This window comes from Saccopteryx leptura, chromosome 6 (genome assembly GCF_036850995.1).
Source record: "Saccopteryx leptura isolate mSacLep1 chromosome 6, mSacLep1_pri_phased_curated, whole genome shotgun sequence".
Classification (NCBI taxonomy): domain Eukaryota; kingdom Metazoa; phylum Chordata; class Mammalia; order Chiroptera; family Emballonuridae; genus Saccopteryx; species Saccopteryx leptura.
The window spans coordinates 178,994,542-179,014,806 of NC_089508.1; the positions used below are offsets into that span (position 1 = coordinate 178,994,542).

Consider the following 20,265-nt stretch of genomic DNA (forward strand, 5'->3'; position numbering starts at 1 on the left):
CCTCAGCTCCTGCCAACTGCTGCCAAGCAGGAATGAGTAACTGCATGCGGCCAGCCCTCCCAATGTTCCGAGAAGCTGGAAAATTGATTTCGTATTTACAGGATTGCAATCCTTAAGTGGTTGGCAACTCATTCAAATGCTTCTGAAAACATCGTCGTGAAGTGTAGCACCGTGGCCAAACCGTAACAACAAAGCGAACATTTCAACAGCCCGGATTTCACCTGGATGCCCCAGATTTGGAATCTCTGTTCCGCAGAAGCTCTGAGTTCTGTACCTGAATTCAGTTTATCAAAAAAAACACTTCAGAGAAATGATTTCATCTAGCTGGCTGGCACATCACGTCACGTTACGTGCTCTGCCACTGGAACTAACAAAGTCCCCTGCCTTTCTGGAACTTATAGGGTGTACAGGAGGAGCCACCTCCTGAGTTCATTTGTTCACTCAGTAGATATATATATATATATATAGATAGATAGATAGATAGATATAGATATAGATAGATATATATAGATATAGATATAGATATATATATATACCTAAGGGAGCTCCTGCCCTGGGCCAGACACTGGGAAGGAACACAGCGTACATGTCACATGAGTTAAGTTTAATGTTTGCATAGCACGTAAGATACCTCTGAGGCTCATCGCTCGGTCAGGGGTAAAGATAAATACAGACGGGCAAAATCTTGAGCAGACTGATCCTTTCCAAGATCGTTTTCCCAGATGAGGTTGAAGCCCAGACAAACAAAGGCTAGCCAAGGACCACACAGCTTGAAAGGGAGTAAAAAGCAGAGACCAGAGCTCCTGCCTCTAGTCCAGGCTCCTCCTCCTGCCGCCTGGGTTCCTAAGTCCCAGGGGGCTGCTAAAGGCTTGTCAGAGGAGAACGGGCAGGTGTGACTTCAGTCTAGCAAGTCCCCGTTTGGAAAGAAATAGAATATTCCATCTAGAATTGGCTCAGGATTTCTTTCTTCTACCTTCGTGGAAGCCATACCTTAAGAGATAGATAAAACAAGAGAAAAACCAGGAGTTGCTAGTTATCTATTAAGAATAGAAAGAAGCCCTGGCTGACTGGCTTAGTGGTAGAGCATCGGCCCAGCGTGTGGAAGTCCCAGGTTTGATTCCCAGCCAGGGCACAAAGGTAAAGCAACCATCTGCTTCTCCACCCCTCCCCCTCTCCTTCCTCTCTGTCTCTCTCTTCCCCTCCAGCAGCCAAGGCTCCATTGGAGCAAAGTTGGCCCGGGCACTGAGAATGGCTCCATGGCCTCTGCCTCAGGAGCTAGAATGGCTCCAGTTGCAATGGAACAATACCCCAGATGGGCAGAGCATTGCCCCCTAGTGGGTATGCCGGGTGGAACCTGGTCGGGCGCATGTGGGAATCTGTCTCTGGGCCTCCCTGCTTCTCACTTCAGAAAAATGAAAGAAAGGAAGGGAGGGAGGGAGGGAGGGAGGGAGATGAAGGGTTAAGCCAGCCAACATTCCTGAAAAATAGGTTAGAAAAAGAATGCCCACATCGGAGTTGGGAAGAGCAGGGAAGAGGAAGAGGACACCAATGGTGTGGTGAACAGCAGGGTTTGCTGTCTTCCCCAGTAATGTCCTACCTTGACACCCAACCTGTCCACATACTGCATCCGACTGTCGAGTCCATTGGAGATGACTGAAGCGTTTTCCTGAGTGGCCACCAGAATGATGAGTTCCATAAGCAGCTCTTAGCATTTTTTACTCTTTTCTAAGCAAGTACTACCTATTGAGACAGAACCCTATTTTTAAAATCATAGCACTCTCTGCCTCCAGCGGTGGGAGAAACAGGTGTGCCTTAACTGACGATGCACCACATTGTTTGGAATGCATTTGAATTTCAGAAACCAAATAATAGAAAGTCAACTTTAAAAATTAGAGGTGAAATGACTGTGGGTGCATGGGCATGCTTGCCCGGGGGGGGGGGGGGTTTGCTATCACCAAATAGAAAAATAACTTGTAAAGACTAATTCCCAAAGTGCGATTTTTATTCTTTGTAAATACTTTGCAAATAATCAGCAGTGTTAAAAATGATTTTTTTTAAAGTATTTAAAAAATCATGCAGCATTAGAAAAAAAATAATTGAAACTTTGTCATTCCTACTTTCAACTGGCCATGTTCTAAAATTTCTCTTCAATTCTAGAATCTATTTAAAAATCTGTTTTCATGAAAGCCAGAATAGAAGCAACTGGAGTATAAAACTAATTTTGAAAGGTTCCCCCACCCCCCAAAATTGGCACATAATTTATTAATACTTACATCTCGGTAAGGCTCTTGTCCCATTACCACAGCCATAGAAAAAGCCTCCCCTTTTCAACCTTGAAACTGCAAGTTTTCTCCTTTTCTATTAACTAATTATATTCCTAATTTGACACAATGTCAAAACCTTTTGGGAAAGCAGTGTTTAGGTAGAAATCGCTCATGGAAACAAGATATACTTCAGAGAAAACAGAGGCACTAAGGAGGGACCCCAGTGAGGTCCAATGTTTGAAAACCAGACCTCTAGAGACATCCTGTGCAAAAAAAACAGCATGGTTTAGACTAGAGGGCGTTTCATAAAATGAAAACAATGCAAACTGGAAGTAATACACTGATTACTAGCATGAGGATTTAGATTGCTCAGTACCAACTTTGATGTCCAAATTCATAAGGGGATAAAAAAATTTTAAGAGAAAAGTGATCATGGGCAAAAAATACACACACACTGTCTGACAAATAGTGGAATCCTGCAGTGGCCAGGAAAAGCAGCTCTGAAGAGGGCCCATAAGGAATGCTACTTTCTCACTTAATTTGACTAAGAAGGGAGATCTAATCTCAGCTCCTTGTTTTCTCAGGAATACAAATTAGGTGGTGAAATCTTAATCTTCGTAGGTCCAAAGATGGGCCGTGCATTGCAAACTATTTACAAAAATGGCTGGAAAGCAGAAATGTAAGACAGATGGCACGATACAATCCTACCATCCCGGCAATATTAGAACCAGAAATAAACCAAACTGGAGGTTCCCAACGAGTATATTTTGAACCATTCACGGACATGCTCCCAAATTTCAATTCAATGTAAATAACATGACGAGTTGCCTCCCCTGAGGTGAGGTGTGTGTGGTAAGTCATCAGCACTGCTAGTACGGACGTTCTTTCTAGGCCACAGGAGGAAGACTGAAGTTCCACACCCTCCACAGGGCTGGCCACGGACGGGGTGCCGAGCAGGAGGTCCAGGCACCCGCCGCTGAGAGGAGCATGTCGTTGCTGATGAACAGCTTCCAGAGCCCTTTCCTTTTCAGGAAGCTGCAAGGCAGTGGCTGTCCCATCCGCCTCGATCCCCGAGTGTCTGCTCCAAAGCAAACAGACACATACGCAATGTGTGCGAGGCATGAACCTTTGCCGTTTGAAACCCACCGAGATCTTGAGGGTTCATTACTGCCGCGTAAGACAGCTCTCCTGACTGAGACAGCAGGATAGACATCAACGGACTGTTACTTGTCCACCTGGCTGCCGACCTGAGAGGCTCCTGCGACTTGGCCGGTCGAGCTGGGGTCTCTGTGTTATTAGGAGGTAAAAGACTGTATTATGGGCCCTGGCCGGTTGGCTCAGCGGTAGAGCGTCAGCCTGGCGTGCAGGGGACCCGGGTTCGATTCCCGGCCAGGGCACATAGGAGAAGCGTCCATTTGCTTCTCCCCCCCTCTCCTTCCTCTCTGTCTCTCTCTTCCCCTCCTGCAGCCAAGGCTCCATTGGAGCAAAGATGGCCCGGGCGCTGGGGATGGCTCCTTGGCCTCTGCCCCACACGCTAGAGTGGCTCTGGTCGCAGCAGAGCGACGCCCCGGAGGGGCAGAGCGTCGCCCCTGGTGGGCGTGCCGGGTGGATCCCGGTCGGGCGCATGCGGGAGTCTGTCTGACTGTCTCTCCCGGTTTCCAGCTTCAGAAAAATGAAAAAAAAAAAAAGACTGTATTATAAAGTGAATCTTGGTGCCAAAGATATCTCCTACTTTTTACTGAAACACCTGAATACTTTTCCTCAAGTCTACATGAGAGTCCTTTGGTCAGAAGTATAAATGATGCTAAGACTAGCCAATTTTACCATACCACGAATGATTCCAACTTCATCTGCGATTTTAATTCCTTCAAACAAGGCACCAAGACATTAAATATCTGAATATGGACCTTTTACAGAAAAGCTGAAAATCAGTTTTAAATCAAGAGATCACGGCTAGGTCCTGGACAACAGCCTGACGACCAGCAGACGGAGCCGCCTGCTCTGTCCCCTGCCGAACCTGGCTCAGCAGAGGCTGCTGCGGAACGCCCAGCTCCACCAGGGGGAGGCGCTCTAGGCTCGCCACTTCTCTTCCGAACCTGAAACTGTGCTGGTGTCGAGCTAGTTGGGTCAAACCACCCAGGAAGCTCTGAAATGTATGCTCTCGAGCTGCCCCAAAAGCTGATCTGATGGGTCTGAAGAGGGTTAAAAAATGTGTAATTAAACAAAATAAAAAGCTTCCCAGGTGTTTCTGGTGTAGAGCGGGGTCTGCGACCCCTGGTGTAGAAGTTTCCAGCGAAGAGTTTTCTCACCTACAGAGCATATTGCAGACAGGGAGCAAGACCAAAGAGGCCCAGCTGGACGGAAAAGCTTACAGAAAACCTAAGGACAGAATTCCAACAAAACACTTTATAATAATAATCACAGGAAAAATAGACATATCTTCAAATTTAAATTTATTAAGACATTCAGCTATGTCTGTCAGTCTACATCCAAATTTGCTACTAAAAATAAAATAAAGTCACATCCCACATTAGGAATACCAAGTCTGAAAAACACTTTTTTGAGCCAAGCCTATTGTATAAATAAATGACTAGTTTCTTTTCATATCAAAAGTCTCATAAAAAATTACATTCCCCCCTCCCCAGTTCTACCTGTAGCCATGATGAATGTAAAAATTTAAATATGACACATCCTTGTCAAAGAAAAGGTGCAAAGTCTATTAACAGCTTTAAAAGTGGCATTTGCAGAGTGTGATCATACAGTTAAGTACTCATTCCCAAAGTGCAAATATTGCCATAATTTCAAACCGTTTTGATTCAGTTGCAAGAATTAAACATTACACAGCATTGAAAACACACTGGGCCTCTATCAGCACCCTAAAGCTCTTCCCACTTTGGTCTCCTACACTAACGTGGACCCCAAAGTGTTCATTAGCGCTTTAGTGTACTTCACGCAGCCAACAGTGCATAAAACATATTAACAAAAGTTCCATATACACAAAATATTGAAGACTCCCTGAGAAAGTGCAGGAGTCTCAGAGTATGTGAATGCACCCACAAGGCCCAAGTGCCCGCCCGCCCCTCCCCGAAAGCACATACCGAGTATGAGCGTATTTCAATCTCGGAATACAATCAATACTTTTATATCTTTGATTTCAATCAGGGCTGTACAAAACTCAGTACTCCCCAGACCGAGTTCCAGTCGGCTGGGGCGAGGGGGTGGCGGAAGGGGCCACTCCGTGTCTGTAACCAGGATCCTGTCCCACGGGAAGGGCAGTGCCGGTTCCCCTTCCGCCGGCTTCCTCCCGGGCCGTCCTTGGGCTCCGTCCCCGTCCTTCCCTGAGCCCCTCTCCAACACTCACATCGGATTTTATTTATCCCTTACAAACCAGGGGCAGCTTCTGAAGTTGTGGAGGTTGAATTTCCTTGGCAAACCTCTACAACACATCAGCATAGGGTATATAAATACATTTTGATTCGCATACATTGCAAAATTTCTCCCACAATGTCAAGGGCATGAGAGCACGTGGTCTCCACTGAGAGCACTTCCTGGATTAGATTCTTGGAATGTCGTTTCCTACCTAATCGCTTCCCACATCCGCTCCTCACATCTGAGCACAGATCCCACTGGGAGTCACCGTCCCCTCCAGAGGACACACAGCGTCACTCCTCCTGCTCCTGCCCCGGGCTGACCTCCGTGGGACGTGCTTCCTCTTCTGCACTGAGAGGACACTTGTCGGGCTCACAAGTCCCTTCCTGGCTATCTGATCTGCTGGCAACGCACTCATCACTGTCCCTGGAACCTTCGTGCATCCCGGTCCCACGAGGAGGCTCCTGACCTGGGGGTTCGGTCCCTTCCTGAACCGCGCCGTTTTGCCCGGCTCTAGCAGGAGGCTGTGGAGCCGGCTCCGTCCCCAACCCTGGCGGCTGGGAGGAGTTTTTGAGGTGGCAGTGGCACAGAGGGCAGGTCTCCTGGACGTACAGCCATTTCTTCAGGCAGCCTGCATGGAAGAAGTGGCTGCAAGGTGTGATCACAGCAGATTTCATGTCCTAAAGAGGAGACAGGGAAACCGCAGTCAGTGCTGGTATCCCCAAAAGTTCAAGCTGCGACATTTCTTTTCCACAAATTCCCCAAAGAAAACTGATAATGCAGATCTTAGAATAAAACTTATTTTAGATTTTAGTAATGATCCTCTTGCCATCAGAGACACTCCCACCCCCGCCTTTATACAACTAATGCAAGAACCACTAGCTAACTAATTTTAAAAAATAAATAAATAACAAAACTGAGGAAGAAATGAGCTCTTTAACTGGGGTCTGACTGCATGAACCGTGAGGGTCACACCTGCAGCAGTGATTCCTGGGTCTCCAGCGGCCCGGCATGAGGATGAGAACCTCAGAGAACCTGATGCAGGACTTCTCACACTTGAGCAGATTATTCCAGGATGAGATTATTGGCAAGGAGACAAAATCAGCCACAAAACACCAGGGTGTTGGCAAGGAAGTGGCAATTTCAATTTTAACGTATATGTCCAGTTTTTAAGATATGGTCGGTATAAACCAGTGTTTCTCAACTTGCACCAGACTCACCCGAGTGCTTGTTAACCATGCAAGTTCTTGGGCCAGATGCCGACAACTGAATCAGGACAGCTGAGGGTGGCAGTTACAAATCTACAGTTACAGCAAGCCACCATGTGACTTCTATGCACATTCTAGTTGTCAACCACTGGAATATGATGTGGTATACTTTGCATTAATACTCCTCGCTTAAGATATATTTAGGGAGGAAAGGCCGAGGGTATGAAGTCTAAATTTAAGATTATATATTTGATAACTTGACCACTAATTTTGCTTATAGTCCCCAAACAAGGAGCTGTGGCTATCGCAGAAATTCCTTGCCAAGAGCTGGTAACACCTGGGAGTCAAGTTCTAAGCAGAAAGCCATCCAAGGAAAAGCAGCCCGCTGGGACGGAAGCAGCTTGACTTCCACTTTCTGCGTGGGATCGGCAGGTAGTTCAAGCACCTCAGAAAAAGTGATGTGACAACAGGAAGTACAAAGAGAGGACCGAAATCCCAAAGCCGGATTATTTAGGTACAGGCTGCTGAAGCCGAAGTGCCCCCAATCTCTCACTGCTGTGCTCTGTCCTGCATACAACAGGGCACCGAGCACCCAGACGCTGGAACTAAAACAAGGACCACGTCACTCGGGGGAACCTACAATGCACGCTTCAGTCCCCCGAGATGCAAACACAACCTGAAAAATATTGATATTATTTTGCCAGTACCCAAAAGGATGTTCTAATAAGAATAAAAAGTAGTAACTGCACTGTACTCTTAGAAAAAAATTCTTATTCCAGGTGGTCTTAAACACACACAACTATACACACACCCTCCCTGAACTCTCAAGCCGCCCGAGAGGGAGAACACTGCCTGTAACTCCCTGACTCTGGGGCTCTGTCCCCGGCCACACTCCAGGAGCGAGCTCGGTGGAACAGCTCCCGCTGGTGCCGTCATTTCTGCCTGACTTCCAACGGTACAGCTCAGCGTACAAGCTGCCCCTCAACCGCCCTTACACAGGTGACCGATAACTAAACGCTAGGCCTGTTTTCTGGTGTTATATTTTCAAGCTGATTTAAATACCATCCTTTGATTTTTAACAGAAGGCAATCATCAGCGACCTACGGCATGTGTGCCACAGGCAGGCCAATGGCAATGGCATCCCATTGGGTTGTCTCTGCCGTATGCCCCGCCCCACTCCACACACAGAGGCTCCTACCATACTGCAGATCCTCACGACCCACAAGCAAGCACATCCTCCACTCCTCCACCTGCACACACAACACCCTTCCCCCACCCCGGGAATGCCAGGAGGGAGAGGCAGAATCGTGGCACACCACTTTTCAGAAGCTGCCGACTCCTGAGTGACAGTATATATTTGATAGGGCATATATACGTGTGGATAAATGTATTCAGGAGTAAAATATAAAATGCACCTGACCTGTTTTTCCTTTATTTATGGGTGAGCAATAATGTTGAAAATAACAATATATTAGAATTCAAGGGACTAAATAAAAAACTTAATTTAGAAATAAAATGGAACTATTTTATCAGGCCTAATTAACTTCTGAGGCCCACTTTCTTCATACTCAGAACATAATTCTTGCTGGGAACTTAACTTGAATCTGGTTAATGTGGTGAAAGTCCCCAGGGACACTGTATGGCCCACCCGAATGGATCTGTACTGTGCAACTTACCTGATAACAGATGGCACAGATATCATTGTGTTTCTCAAGCTGCTCTTCCGTAGCAAGCGGTAAGGACTTGATCTTGTTCACAGCGTCCCTGCGGAGAAGGAAGCTCTTCCACCCCAGCTGGGCCCGGAGCCACACGTTGTAGTAGGAATGAATGAAGATGATCATCGAGCCCATTACTGTCCATTCTCCGAAGACAGTCTCTGAGACGCCATAGGCCACCACACAAAGCGCCACCAGAAACTCCAGCAGGCGGTACGTGCCGTTCACGTAGTAGATGACATCATCCATGTTCTCTACTGGTTCTTTTCTGAATTCCTCAACCATAAATAAAACATAAATAAAAAGTGTTCCCAGAACCTGAAAGAAAAAAGCACGTTTATTAAAACAATATGATCACTAACAAAGATTTTTCATAGACTTCAAACATTAACACATTCCTAATACTTTTAGGATGCCATATTCGTATCCAGAGAAGACGGTGGTATAAAATGTGGGTAAGCTCAGTAATCCAGGTGTTAGATACTGGGACACCATATACTGAGAAATAACTTCCCTAAAATGATTCTGATTAGTAATTAGTTTCCTCTGACTCTTCCCAGGTAACCAAACCCGTAAAAACTCTACCTGAATTTTCCCAATTCTATAGCCAGACATTTCCCCCAACGTTGAGAGATCTGTTACTTCTACAAGGAGCAATGAATAAATCTTTACTGGCAGTGCTACATTTTCTTTTCCTTTTATAGATCAGGCAACAAAGATCCACATTCAAGTTACAATAAGCTTATTATTTGCAGGACAATATTGTGTCTATGTGTGTAAGTCAGAGATTTATATACATCATGAAGCTACAGATATTTCTGAATGGGTACTTACTAAAAAAAGATGCTTCAAACAAATGCTAAACTCGTTTTTCCCCCACTTTCCAAGTGAGAGGAGGGGAGACAGAGAGACGGACTCCCGCATGCGCCCGACCAGGACACTCCCGGCAGCCCCCATCTGGGGCTGATGCTCGACCCATCGCGGGCCATGCTCACTACCGAGCTATGTTAAAATCTTTTAATATTTTATATTTACTTCATCAATTTACAATTTACATGACAGCTCTGCTTCATACCATTTTGAAAAGAGAAATTACAAAGTTTAATTACCTTGATAAAAAATAATACAGTGACAAGACAGGTCTAGTATTTTAATAACCTACCTTCAAACTCCTATGCTCAAATAAATGTAGCATATTCTAGTAAAGAGGGTGGGAAGTAATCACCTAAATAGGCCACTTATAATCATCAATTCTGACCAAGTTCAATTCCTTTTCTGGAAGGAAAAATAAAAGGAGTTATTGTATACAGTTGATCCCAGGCTTACCTGCAGAGAGGTGAGAATGCTGCTGGAAATAATGATAAGCAGCCAAAAATCCATGTGGAAAAACTGGCAAATCATGTAAGCCATGTAAGCAGGGAATATCAGTAAAAACAAACAAAGGCTCACAGCACGGAAGTGTTTCCATAAACTCCTAGAGAAAGAAAAGTATTCTTTTAAAGGGACTGTTACCTAGTACATTATATTACATTACCAACCATGTACAACCATTACATTACCAACGAATGGCTGTCTATCACGCTTAACTTTATAAATACTGTCCTGAACTCCCCTTGCTGTACTGGGCCGCTGCACTAGAGCTCGGAGCAAGTCATGGCGGAGGCCTGGGGTTTCCACGACAGCCAACTCATTCCTTTTCTCCTGGTCTCCGCACTCAGTCAGCTGCCAAATACCATCAACTCTTTTTTTTCTCAATTGTTTGCTTTCAGTTTCATTCCCAGTCCTGGCTATTTGAAAGCAATTTCAGACTCCTGTAGCATTAAATAACAATTTTAACAGTGACCTGTGTTCTTAAGTCATATGCTACCGTCTCCCCACCTGCTCCACCCTGCCATGAAAATCTCTGCTCCTATGAATGTGGGGTCAGTAAGAAGGATGCTCTCTGACACACAGGTATATTAACCTTCACATCTGCTGAGGTTGGGGAAAAACTATGAACCACTGTGTTGTAAGAACTACTAGCTGGTCTTTCTCCCCAGAGGAAGTGTCTATCCTAGACACTGCCAGCCAGATATTAATCCTTCTAAGGCTCTACTAGAATATTGTCAACACCTGTTCTAAACTCCTTAGCCTGGTATTTGAGGTCCTCCACACGCAATTTTTGGTCTAAGCTTGTCAGTATCTTTCTTCACTATAAGCAAATATGGTTAATTAACTGTGCTCCCAGAAAAACACAAGCCTCCACTCCAATATTTTTTTCTAAGTCCTTTAAGCTAACTCAAGCTAAACAAATATATTAACATATATATTTATAAACAATATATGTATATTTTACAAACAAATCATCTACCCTCTCAGAATTCTTACTACCCGTTCCAGTCACACACTAAATTATAGTATCAATTATATAAATATTTATGTAGAACCTATATTTGTTTATATTTTATCTCTAACCATTGCCACTTATATTTTTATTTATTATCAAAAAAAGTATGTGTGTAAACACAGTCTTACTGACCAAATTTAAACTCCTTGAAAAGAGAACGATAACCCCTTATTCATATAGCACCTCCTAAGCAAAGATCTATTTGACATGCCAAATATAACTTGAAAATTTATTTCTGTTTGATATTTTTCAAATTATTTTCCAACTATTACTACCTTTTCTTACCTACCCATCAATCCACCCAAGTGCAAAGCCCTATGATATAAGCAGGACAAAAGTTATGATTATTTCACAGGCGAATAGTTGTATGTAGAACTTTATGCTTCTAGAACATGCAACAAAGCAAGAGACTTTTTAGACTTAGATTTCAGTTTCTGATTCCACCGGAACCCTACTGGCTGTTAACACGGAATAACACAGAAGAGAAAGCCCCCTAGTCAGGGCCAAAGAAGAAAGGAAATACCTTTCCCTTTTGTTTACCTCTTCATATACTGCAACGTTTTAATAGATGGTTCTTTAAATGTACATGAATTTAAGACAGATTGTATACCAATTTTTAAAATATCAATATATAAAAATCCTCACCAACAAAGTTCTCCAAGCAAAACTTAGAAAAATCTTTGTGTGCAATAGAAAAACAGGGGTCATTTCTACCTTCTACAGTGTTACTTATGAAACTACTTCCTCTATGTACCCAATTTATAAGCAGATAGGTGACGGTGGGCCTCATTACCCCCACAAGGGATTGAGGGAAAATTAAAGATACTAGATACTTCCATTTCCTGGGCAAATAAAAGCCAAAGTTAGAGTACGTTTTTTTAAACACGGTGATCACAAGTCTAGAAAGAAACTGGCATGAGCCGCAGACAGCTTTCCCCTCTTAAAAACAAAACTCAGTTCCAATTTCTGTAACCTAAATATCAGACTTAAAATTATTATTCAATGATTTCCTATAAAACATGAACACAAAGTATTTAAAACCATTATAAGGAAATGTGGATTTCAACCAAAACGGTTTAAAGTTATGTCTGTAACACAACTAAGCTGTTTTAATTAAATACCAGCGTTTGTAATAGGTTCTCAGATCTATACAAAGCACCTCAAAGAGACAAAAAAGTAGCATAAAACATTCTTCTTAGCTATAATATAGTCAGGAGGAAAAGTGACCACACACAAAGTTAAATGCTATACTGTGTGGGACTATCTATAATTAGTAAGCAGGAGGAGAAAGTGAATTATTAATATGGTAAAATTAAAGCTAGACTAGGTACTTTTTGGAAAATCATTTCTTGCCAAACATTTCTATTATCAGAAGTTAAGAGACAAATATAAACCTGTCTGTAGCTCTGCTTTGAGATTCAAAACAATTTTATTTTCTTAAAGAATGGAAGGCAGGAAAAAAGTACTGTAACAGTAATTATACTATGTTAGGTGATAAATTATAAATCATTTTCTTCAGTAGGATAATTTGTCTTACAACTTTAAATGTATTTTTCAAATCCAAGCTATAATCCATTTCTAAGAAGTAGAAATATATTTTTATATGTACACAAACATATACAGGGGGTCCTCAGGTTACAACACAGTTCCATTCCTAGGACAGTGATGTCACCCAAATTTTGATATAAGGCAAAATACAACCTAGCCTAACATAAATGGAACACTTGCGCTTTTAACAGTCCAAACTGGCGTAGGTAAGCGTCCTGGGGGACGGCAACTCCCCTACTCATATGTGCGTTACTACGTATTCTTCCACCGCACGCAACCGAATTAACTCGCCCACACAGTCTGTAGAAGGGTGCTGACAACCAACATGAGCCAAAACAGTCACGCCTCAAATTTTTTAAGCTTTTATGGGAATGAGCATGGTAAACTCGAATCATGTGTCGAGACTGTCATAACCCGAGGACCCCCGTATTTATTCATATATCCCTATACAGAAAAGTATATACCTTATGCAAACAGTTTTAAATTAATGTCTAATCTTTGTATACAAACATATACAAACATATATACATCGATATCCTTATTTAAGCAGTTAGAATTCAATAAAAATCTTAAGGCAGTGGAATTATGTCTTTTTTTCTTTCTCTTGCCGAAACTTTGAAAAACAACCCAATTTGGCTATTAAATGAGTTGACCATTGAGTTCAACATCTTAAATACTTCTAAGAAACCTTAGGTTTCTCAGGGGGGATAAGATAAATCTGATGAACTGTAATTAAAATGCTAACTTGGAATGTTTTTAAAATCTGCTGTCAAAATTCTATCTCCTAAAACACTGCTTGCTCCCTTACTCATTAAACACTAACAAAGAAGCAATAAAATCAGATGCTTCAAGCAATTCCTTATAGAATATCCTTGTATAAACTATAAAAAATAAGCCAAATTAGTATCTCAAAGAGCTAGATAATAATCTGACTTTTATTCCTTAAAAATTCTGTAGGCCCTGGACTGTTAGCTCAGCTGGTTAGAGCATCATCCCAAAACACCAAGCGTGGGGCTTGATCCCCAGTCAGGCAGGGCACATATGGGTGGGAAGTAACCAATAAACATACAATTAAGTGGAACAATAAATGTCTGCCCCTCCCCGCCTTCTGTCTCTCTTTAAAAAAAAATCACAATTAAAAACATTTGACAATACTTGTCTGTTACATGAGATGAACATGACCCCAGCTATTAATTTTATCCGGTACCATAAGGTATCAGAGCCCCACTGTACCCTCAGTGAGTGGCAGCCATCTAAACGGCTGTCAGAGGCAGTTACTCCATCCACGCCCGTCTCCAGCACTGCCTGCCTCCCAGTCTTTCCTTTACACTTCTCTCAGCGCTTTCTCCTTTGGCATGACACAGAACAAAATCATACATTTATCTGCTATATTTACTACACTAAATTTTATGTTTTTCATTCTAAAACTGGACAAATATAAAAAGCATTAAATTTCCCTGAAGAATGTATTTGTAGTATATAAGCTTTGATGTGACTTTCAACCACAGGAATCTTGAGAGAGAGAAAAACAAAGAAGTCAAGCCATATAAGAAATACAAAAAATGTAAACTTATTAACTTAAGCTAATACCAACTATTCATCTACTTCCTGCCTCTGAACATTATCGAAGTCTTCAGACAACAAACCCGTGCAAAGCAAATTACAAAAATTTCTTTTAGAAAGTTTCTTACTTGTCTCTAGAGGCTCCCAGCGCCAAAACAATAGGGTCTGCGATCTCCAGCATGGACTGCAGGATGGAAGCGACGACGATGAAAAGGATAATGCTGAGCAGGAATGCCCGGTGAACCACCTGCAGTTCTATCAGACCAGTCTGCACCGCCAGGATTAGCAGCGTAACTCCTTCTGTCATGCCCCTAAAAGCACACATTTTCAGAAAAATAAACAATCAGAATAACATTTAATTCCAACAGAAAATAACCTAACGGTTTAGATTGTTGTTACATATTTTGTGATCATTAGAAAAAAAAAGGATCAGAAATTTAATTTATCATATAACATCAACGTAATATGAGACAGTCATAATGTAACACTACCTGTGCAAAACGTAATAGCTGTAACTTTAGCATACAATAAAGAGAAAAAGCAACTTCCAAGAAAAATTAAAGTGTCCTGACAAGACTCTGATGATGAGCAAAGTACTCTACCATTCTTAGATAGCCACTGAATTATATCTATTTATATCATAAGATATAAAAAGATAAAACCTTTCTGGAGAAAAAATTGGTAATAAATTTAAAATGAACATACCCTTCAATTCATTAAACTTACTGGAAATAATTTTCCTATGAATGTACTACAAAAGTTAAGATATATGCATCAAGGAAAATACAGGGAATGATGGAACACATTATATAACATCATGGAGATACAACCAGTAACAGCTAGACTTATAAATGAAGTAGGTCTCTCTCGTGTCTTCAACAAATAAAATGAAAAAAAAAAAATACAGAGGGGGCAGGGACCTAAATATTAAAAGTGACTTAAGAGACATATCAAGCAATTGCAATGTAGATCCTATTTGGTTCTTCAGTTAGCCAAACAAAATGTTTAAAACATTTCAGATAATTAGGTAAATCTGAACACCAACTACCTATTTGATGTCAAGTAATTCTTATATTTGTTCAAGAGATTTACAGACGGAAATATTTATGGGTAAAATGATATTCTATCTGGGATTTACATGAGACAAATGCAGCTGGGGTTATGCAGGAGGAGACAGGGTGGGCGGAGTTGATGGGGCCTGCGTAACACAGACTGCCCACATTACCAGAGATGAGTGACAGGTACATGGGAGTTCATTTTACTATTCTCTCAGCTTTGCTGGTTTGACATTTGCCTAATTACGGGTTTAAAAACAAAAGAAATGTATAAAGATACTCATAACAGCATTAGTTTTTAATAGCAAAAGAGCGGACCTGGCCGGTTGGCTCAGCGGTAGAGCATCGGCCTGGCGAGCGGGGGACCCGGGTTCGATTCCCGGCCAGGGCACACAGGAGAAGCGCCCATTTGCTTCTCCACACCCCCACACCCCTCCTTCCTCTCTGTCTCTCTCTTCCACTCCCGCAGCCGAGGCTCCATTGGAGCAAAGATGGCCCGGGTGCTGGGGATGGCTCCTTGGCCTCTGCCCCAGGCGCTAGAGTGGCTCTGGTTGCGGCAGAGCAACGCCCCGGAGGGGCAGAGCGTCGCCCCCTGGTGGGCAGAGCTTCGCCCCTGGTGGGCATGCCGGGTGGATCCCGGTCAGGCGCATGCGGGAGTCTGTCTGTCTCTCCCCGTATCCAGCTTCAGAAAAATACAAAAAAAAAAAAAGAATAGCAAAAGAGCGATAAACCCATATTTTTGAATACTATGCTTTCATCAAAACGAACAAGATGTATCTATATGTGTAGACATACAAAAGAAAACAACAAAAACACTAACTGAAACATACTAAGTGAAACATTAAGGTGCACAACAGTGTATAAACCATTCAGAAATGAACCAAAAAAAATAAATACATATGCACTTTTCCTTATATGAAATTTCAAATCACAAGGATGTAAAGTATGATATAGTCGATAATACTGTAATGACTGTATGGGGGCAGATAGGTACCGGATTTACTGTTACATTTACAACAAATGGAAGTGTCTAAACATCATTTCGTACAACTGAAACTGATAGAATATTGCATGTCAATTGTAACTAAAAAATAAATTTTTAAAAAAGGGGTAAGAAGGGGAAATATAAAAAAACAAAGAAACTTTAAAATAACCATCTATCACTGTTACCTTTGGGGAGAGAAAATGGGAAGTAGGGGGAGGAAGTTGTTACTTTCAATTTTGTACTTTTTGAATGGTATCAATTTTGTAAACTTATTAATGAATTATTTTTCTTTCTGGTCCTCCCCTTTTTTTTCCATTACAAAGGTGTTAGCTGAACTTGCAGGAAGATTATGGAGCATACAATTTTAATTTTCTTTCACAAAAAAATAATATGCACCAAAAAGAAAAAATCCTCCCCAATTTACAAGATATTCACCGTCTACTAATTCTGAAATAATCCATAAAAATTTAAGTAGTTTAAGAGGTTATATAAATTTATAAATGAAACTCCTTTATTAAGAGAACAGAAATCATGACAAGTTCTAGAAATAGGGTTTCCCAATACCTGATCTCAGTAATTTAATAACCGCTAGATTACTCTGCACTCTCATTAGTGCATTCTCCGAAACTTCTAACAGTATCAAAATTATGTTCAAACATTAAAAAAAACTTTAAGAAAGTATCAAATACAGAACTCTGATTTAGCAGGGAAAAACAAATGGGAAAAAACAAGCTATCAAAAATCCCTAAAATCAATTTAGAAAAGGGAAGTGTCTGATATGCATTGCTATGTACATAACATAAAAGTCATCTTTTATGCACGGAAATTTATTTTTCATAGTATTTTAATCCAAATGTCGCAACCATTCCAAAAACAAGCCTCCTAAAAATTCCATTTCCTCTAAAACTCATCAACAAAATAATTTTCAAGTTATATGTAAGATTTAAATTTACAGAGATACTCAGAGTGAAGAACATACCGATTCATGGCAGGATCATTCATGAAAGCCCGGTAACCCTGCAGGTAAAACTTGCAGAGCGTCAGAACGCCCAAGGCCACAAAGGAGACTGTGAAGACCAAGCCCAGCAGGGAATACGGGGTGCTGCAGCATTCCGCGATACTGGAAGACAGGGAGAATGTCCACAGATTCAAGTCTGCTCTTTGGAATAAAAACATGTGAAGCTTTGAAATGACCACCAAACTTGATCTGATCCTCATTAATTAAAATACTCCAAGGCCCTGGCCGGTTGGCTCAGTGATATAGAGCATCAGCCTGGCGTACGGAAGTCCCGGGTTCGATTCCCGGCCAGGGCACACAGGAGAAGCGCCCATCTGCTTCTCCACCCCTCCCCCCTCCTTCCTCTTTGTCTCTCTCTTCCCCTCCCGCAGCCGAGGCTCCATTGGAGCAAAGTTGGCCCAGGCGGTGAGGATGGCTCTGTGGCCTCTGCCTCAGGCGCTAGAATGGCTCTGGTCGCAACAGAGTGACGCCCCAGATGCGCAGAGCATCGCCCCCTGGCGGGCGTGCCAGGTCGATCCCGGTTGGGCGCATGCGGGAGTCTGTCTGACTGCCTCCCCGTTTCCAGCTTCAGAAAAATACAAAAAAAAAACAACAAAAAAAACCCCACTCCAAGTTAAAGTTTAAGATAACATCTCCTAAGCACTCTATTTTGTTTTTGTTTTTCTGAAGTTGGAAATAGGGAGGCAGCCAGACAGACTCCCACATGCGCCCAACCGGGATCTACCCGGCACGCTCACCAGGGGGCGTCGCTCTGCCGCAATCAGAGCCATTCTAGCGCCTGGGGCAGAGGCCACAGAGCCATCCCCAGCGCCCGGGCCAACTTTGCTCCAATGGAGCCTCGGCTGCGGGAGGGGAAGAGAGAGACAGAGAGAAAGGAGAGGGGGAGGGGTGGAGAAGCAGATGGGCGCTTCTCCTGTGTACCCTGGCCAGGAATCAAACCCAGGACTCCTGTACGCCAGGCCGACGCTCTACCACTGAGCCAACTGGCCAGGGCTGTAAGCACTATTAACAATTCAAATTCATTTTTATTATTATCCTAACCTGCATTTTCACATCCTTTGGCAACTACTCAGTACACAGCACCATATCTGAAACAGTCTTTTTTATTTTTCTTTATCTAGCATCTCCTTCAAATTTTTAAAACTCTAAGGGCTTAAATCTTTTTCACCTTAAGAAACACATAATTAACGTACTGGTATTCACCTTAAGAAACACATAATTAACATATTGGTACTAGTCAGAAGAAATATGGATTGCTATCCATTGTTCCTTCTGAAAAATGTTGGTTGTTCAAATTGTTCAGACAGCGCTACACTGGTTACAAATCAAAACTCCTTATTTGACCAAACTGCCATCAGGCAGGGACTGTGTTGACTTTGCAGCCCCCAGACTCTTTTCACATCAACAGTGTTTTCCATACTGTTAGTGCTTTACAATTAATTTTACTTAGGTTTAATTTAGGTTTAGATAAATTCATTCTGTGTTATTTCAAAAGCATAGCCAAGAATTTAGCCCAACACCATTTAAAAATAATTTTAATATTGATATTTAACATAAAAGTTTGCTATGAAGACCACTTAGACGGAGAACTGGAAGGCCTTACAACACTAAAAGCTTGGAAACACTTTCATATTTTATGGAAATACATTCACTGCTTTCACTGACTGGATTAGATATTGACTTATTAACAAGTATTTTGCAAACATACGTAACATTACGTACAAATAATTTGGATTTAGCATTTACACAGCGTCTAAGAAATGTTCAAAGCACTCGTTATCTTCAGTTTTAGAATTCCAGTGAAGAACTGGATGGAGGAAGAATTCATTCAGGGGCACCAGACCTGTCCATGCTTCTGCTGCACAGCTGTCTACCTACACATCTGCTCACAAGCTAGTGTCTGTGTGAAAATAACTAATTTTATGCTGACCAATGTACATAATTTTATATTATGAAAGAAAGCATTTACCAATCATGGTGGCTGGTAGCTAAAAGAATAAACAATTTTATGCCATCCTTACAAATCTAATTTCTGAAATGTTTGATATTTTTTCTCAGAGAGATCATTATATAACAAGTTTAAACAAATTGTCAGTAATTGAAAAATCATGGCTGAAAATAATACTAAAAATCTTACTTTGCCCTCAATGAAAAATCTGAAAGTTTTTTTTTAATCTGAAAGTTTTAACTGAAGGTCTATGCTATTGATATTTTTGTCTCCACATTTCGACATATCTTTTATACTCATACAATAATATTTAATTATATTTTCAAGAGGACATTTTTTCTGAAGAATGTGTTATTCTTTTCAAAAAAGAGCATACTAAAGAAAACATAAGGTTTCTACCTAGCTTTGGGGAAGTGAAAAGAGTTTGGGAAATTTATAAAACTTTCTCTTCCCCTCTCTCGTCAATGAGACATTTTATTGATGTTAGTTTCTATTTTGTAGCCACAAAAGAGCCTTCTTTTTGTTTTCCAGTAAGTTTGTGTGTGCTTTTTTGTTAGTTTGTTTAGTCAGTGTTCTGGTAAACTTGCAATCCTCCTCTCTGTAAAAAAAGTTATGCAACACAAATATAACCTGGCGCACAGGACCATCAAAAAGGCCAAAGAGTGCCCTGGCCAGGTGGCTCGGATGGTTAAAGCATCATCTGATACACAAAGGTAGCGGGTTTGATCTCCGGTCAGGGCACATACCGGAACAGATTAATGTTTCTGTCTCTCTTTCTCCCTTCTTCTCTCTCTAAAGTCAATAAATTAAAAAAAAAAATTTTTTAAAGCCAAAGAAAGGGGCTTGCAGAGATACAAATTAATCCAAAAGCCATATATGAACTTCTCTATTAAAAACCAAATTAAAGCACCTGGCTGGATAGTTCAGTTGGTCTGAGCATTGTCCCGAAGCGCAGAGGTTGCTGGTTCAATCCCGGGTCAATACACAAACAAGATCAGATAGATGCTCCTGTCACTCTCTTTCGCTTCCTCCCTCCCTTTTTTTCTTTCTTTTCCAAGTGAGAGGAGGGGAGATAGAAAGACAGACTCCTACATGCACCCCAAAACCAGGATCCACCCAGCAACCCCCTGCTGGAGCAGGTGGCCTGCCCATCTGGGGCCCATGCTCGCAACTGAGCCATTTTTAGCGCCTGAGGAAGAGGCTCCA

At 41.9% G+C, this 20,265-nt stretch overlaps 1 protein-coding gene across 4 annotated transcripts in view; it reads right to left on the reverse strand.

The window, feature by feature from the left end:
- Positions 1-4,700: 4,700 nt before the first annotated feature.
- Positions 4,701-20,265, reverse strand: part of RNF145 (ring finger protein 145) — a 59,985-nt gene continuing 44,420 nt past the window's right edge. For all 4 annotated transcript variants that reach the window (XM_066342126.1, XM_066342127.1, XM_066342128.1 and 1 more), the window contains exons 7-11: positions 17,073-17,213; positions 14,182-14,364; positions 9,883-10,030; positions 8,518-8,874; positions 4,701-6,313 (exon numbers count right to left, since the gene is read on the reverse strand). In XM_066342126.1, the coding sequence (XP_066198223.1) occupies positions 5,927-6,313; positions 8,518-8,874; positions 9,883-10,030; positions 14,182-14,364; positions 17,073-17,213 (1,216 nt within the window). In that variant the 3' untranslated portion in view covers positions 4,701-5,926. The remainder of the gene's footprint in view (positions 6,314-8,517; positions 8,875-9,882; positions 10,031-14,181; positions 14,365-17,072; positions 17,214-20,265) is intronic.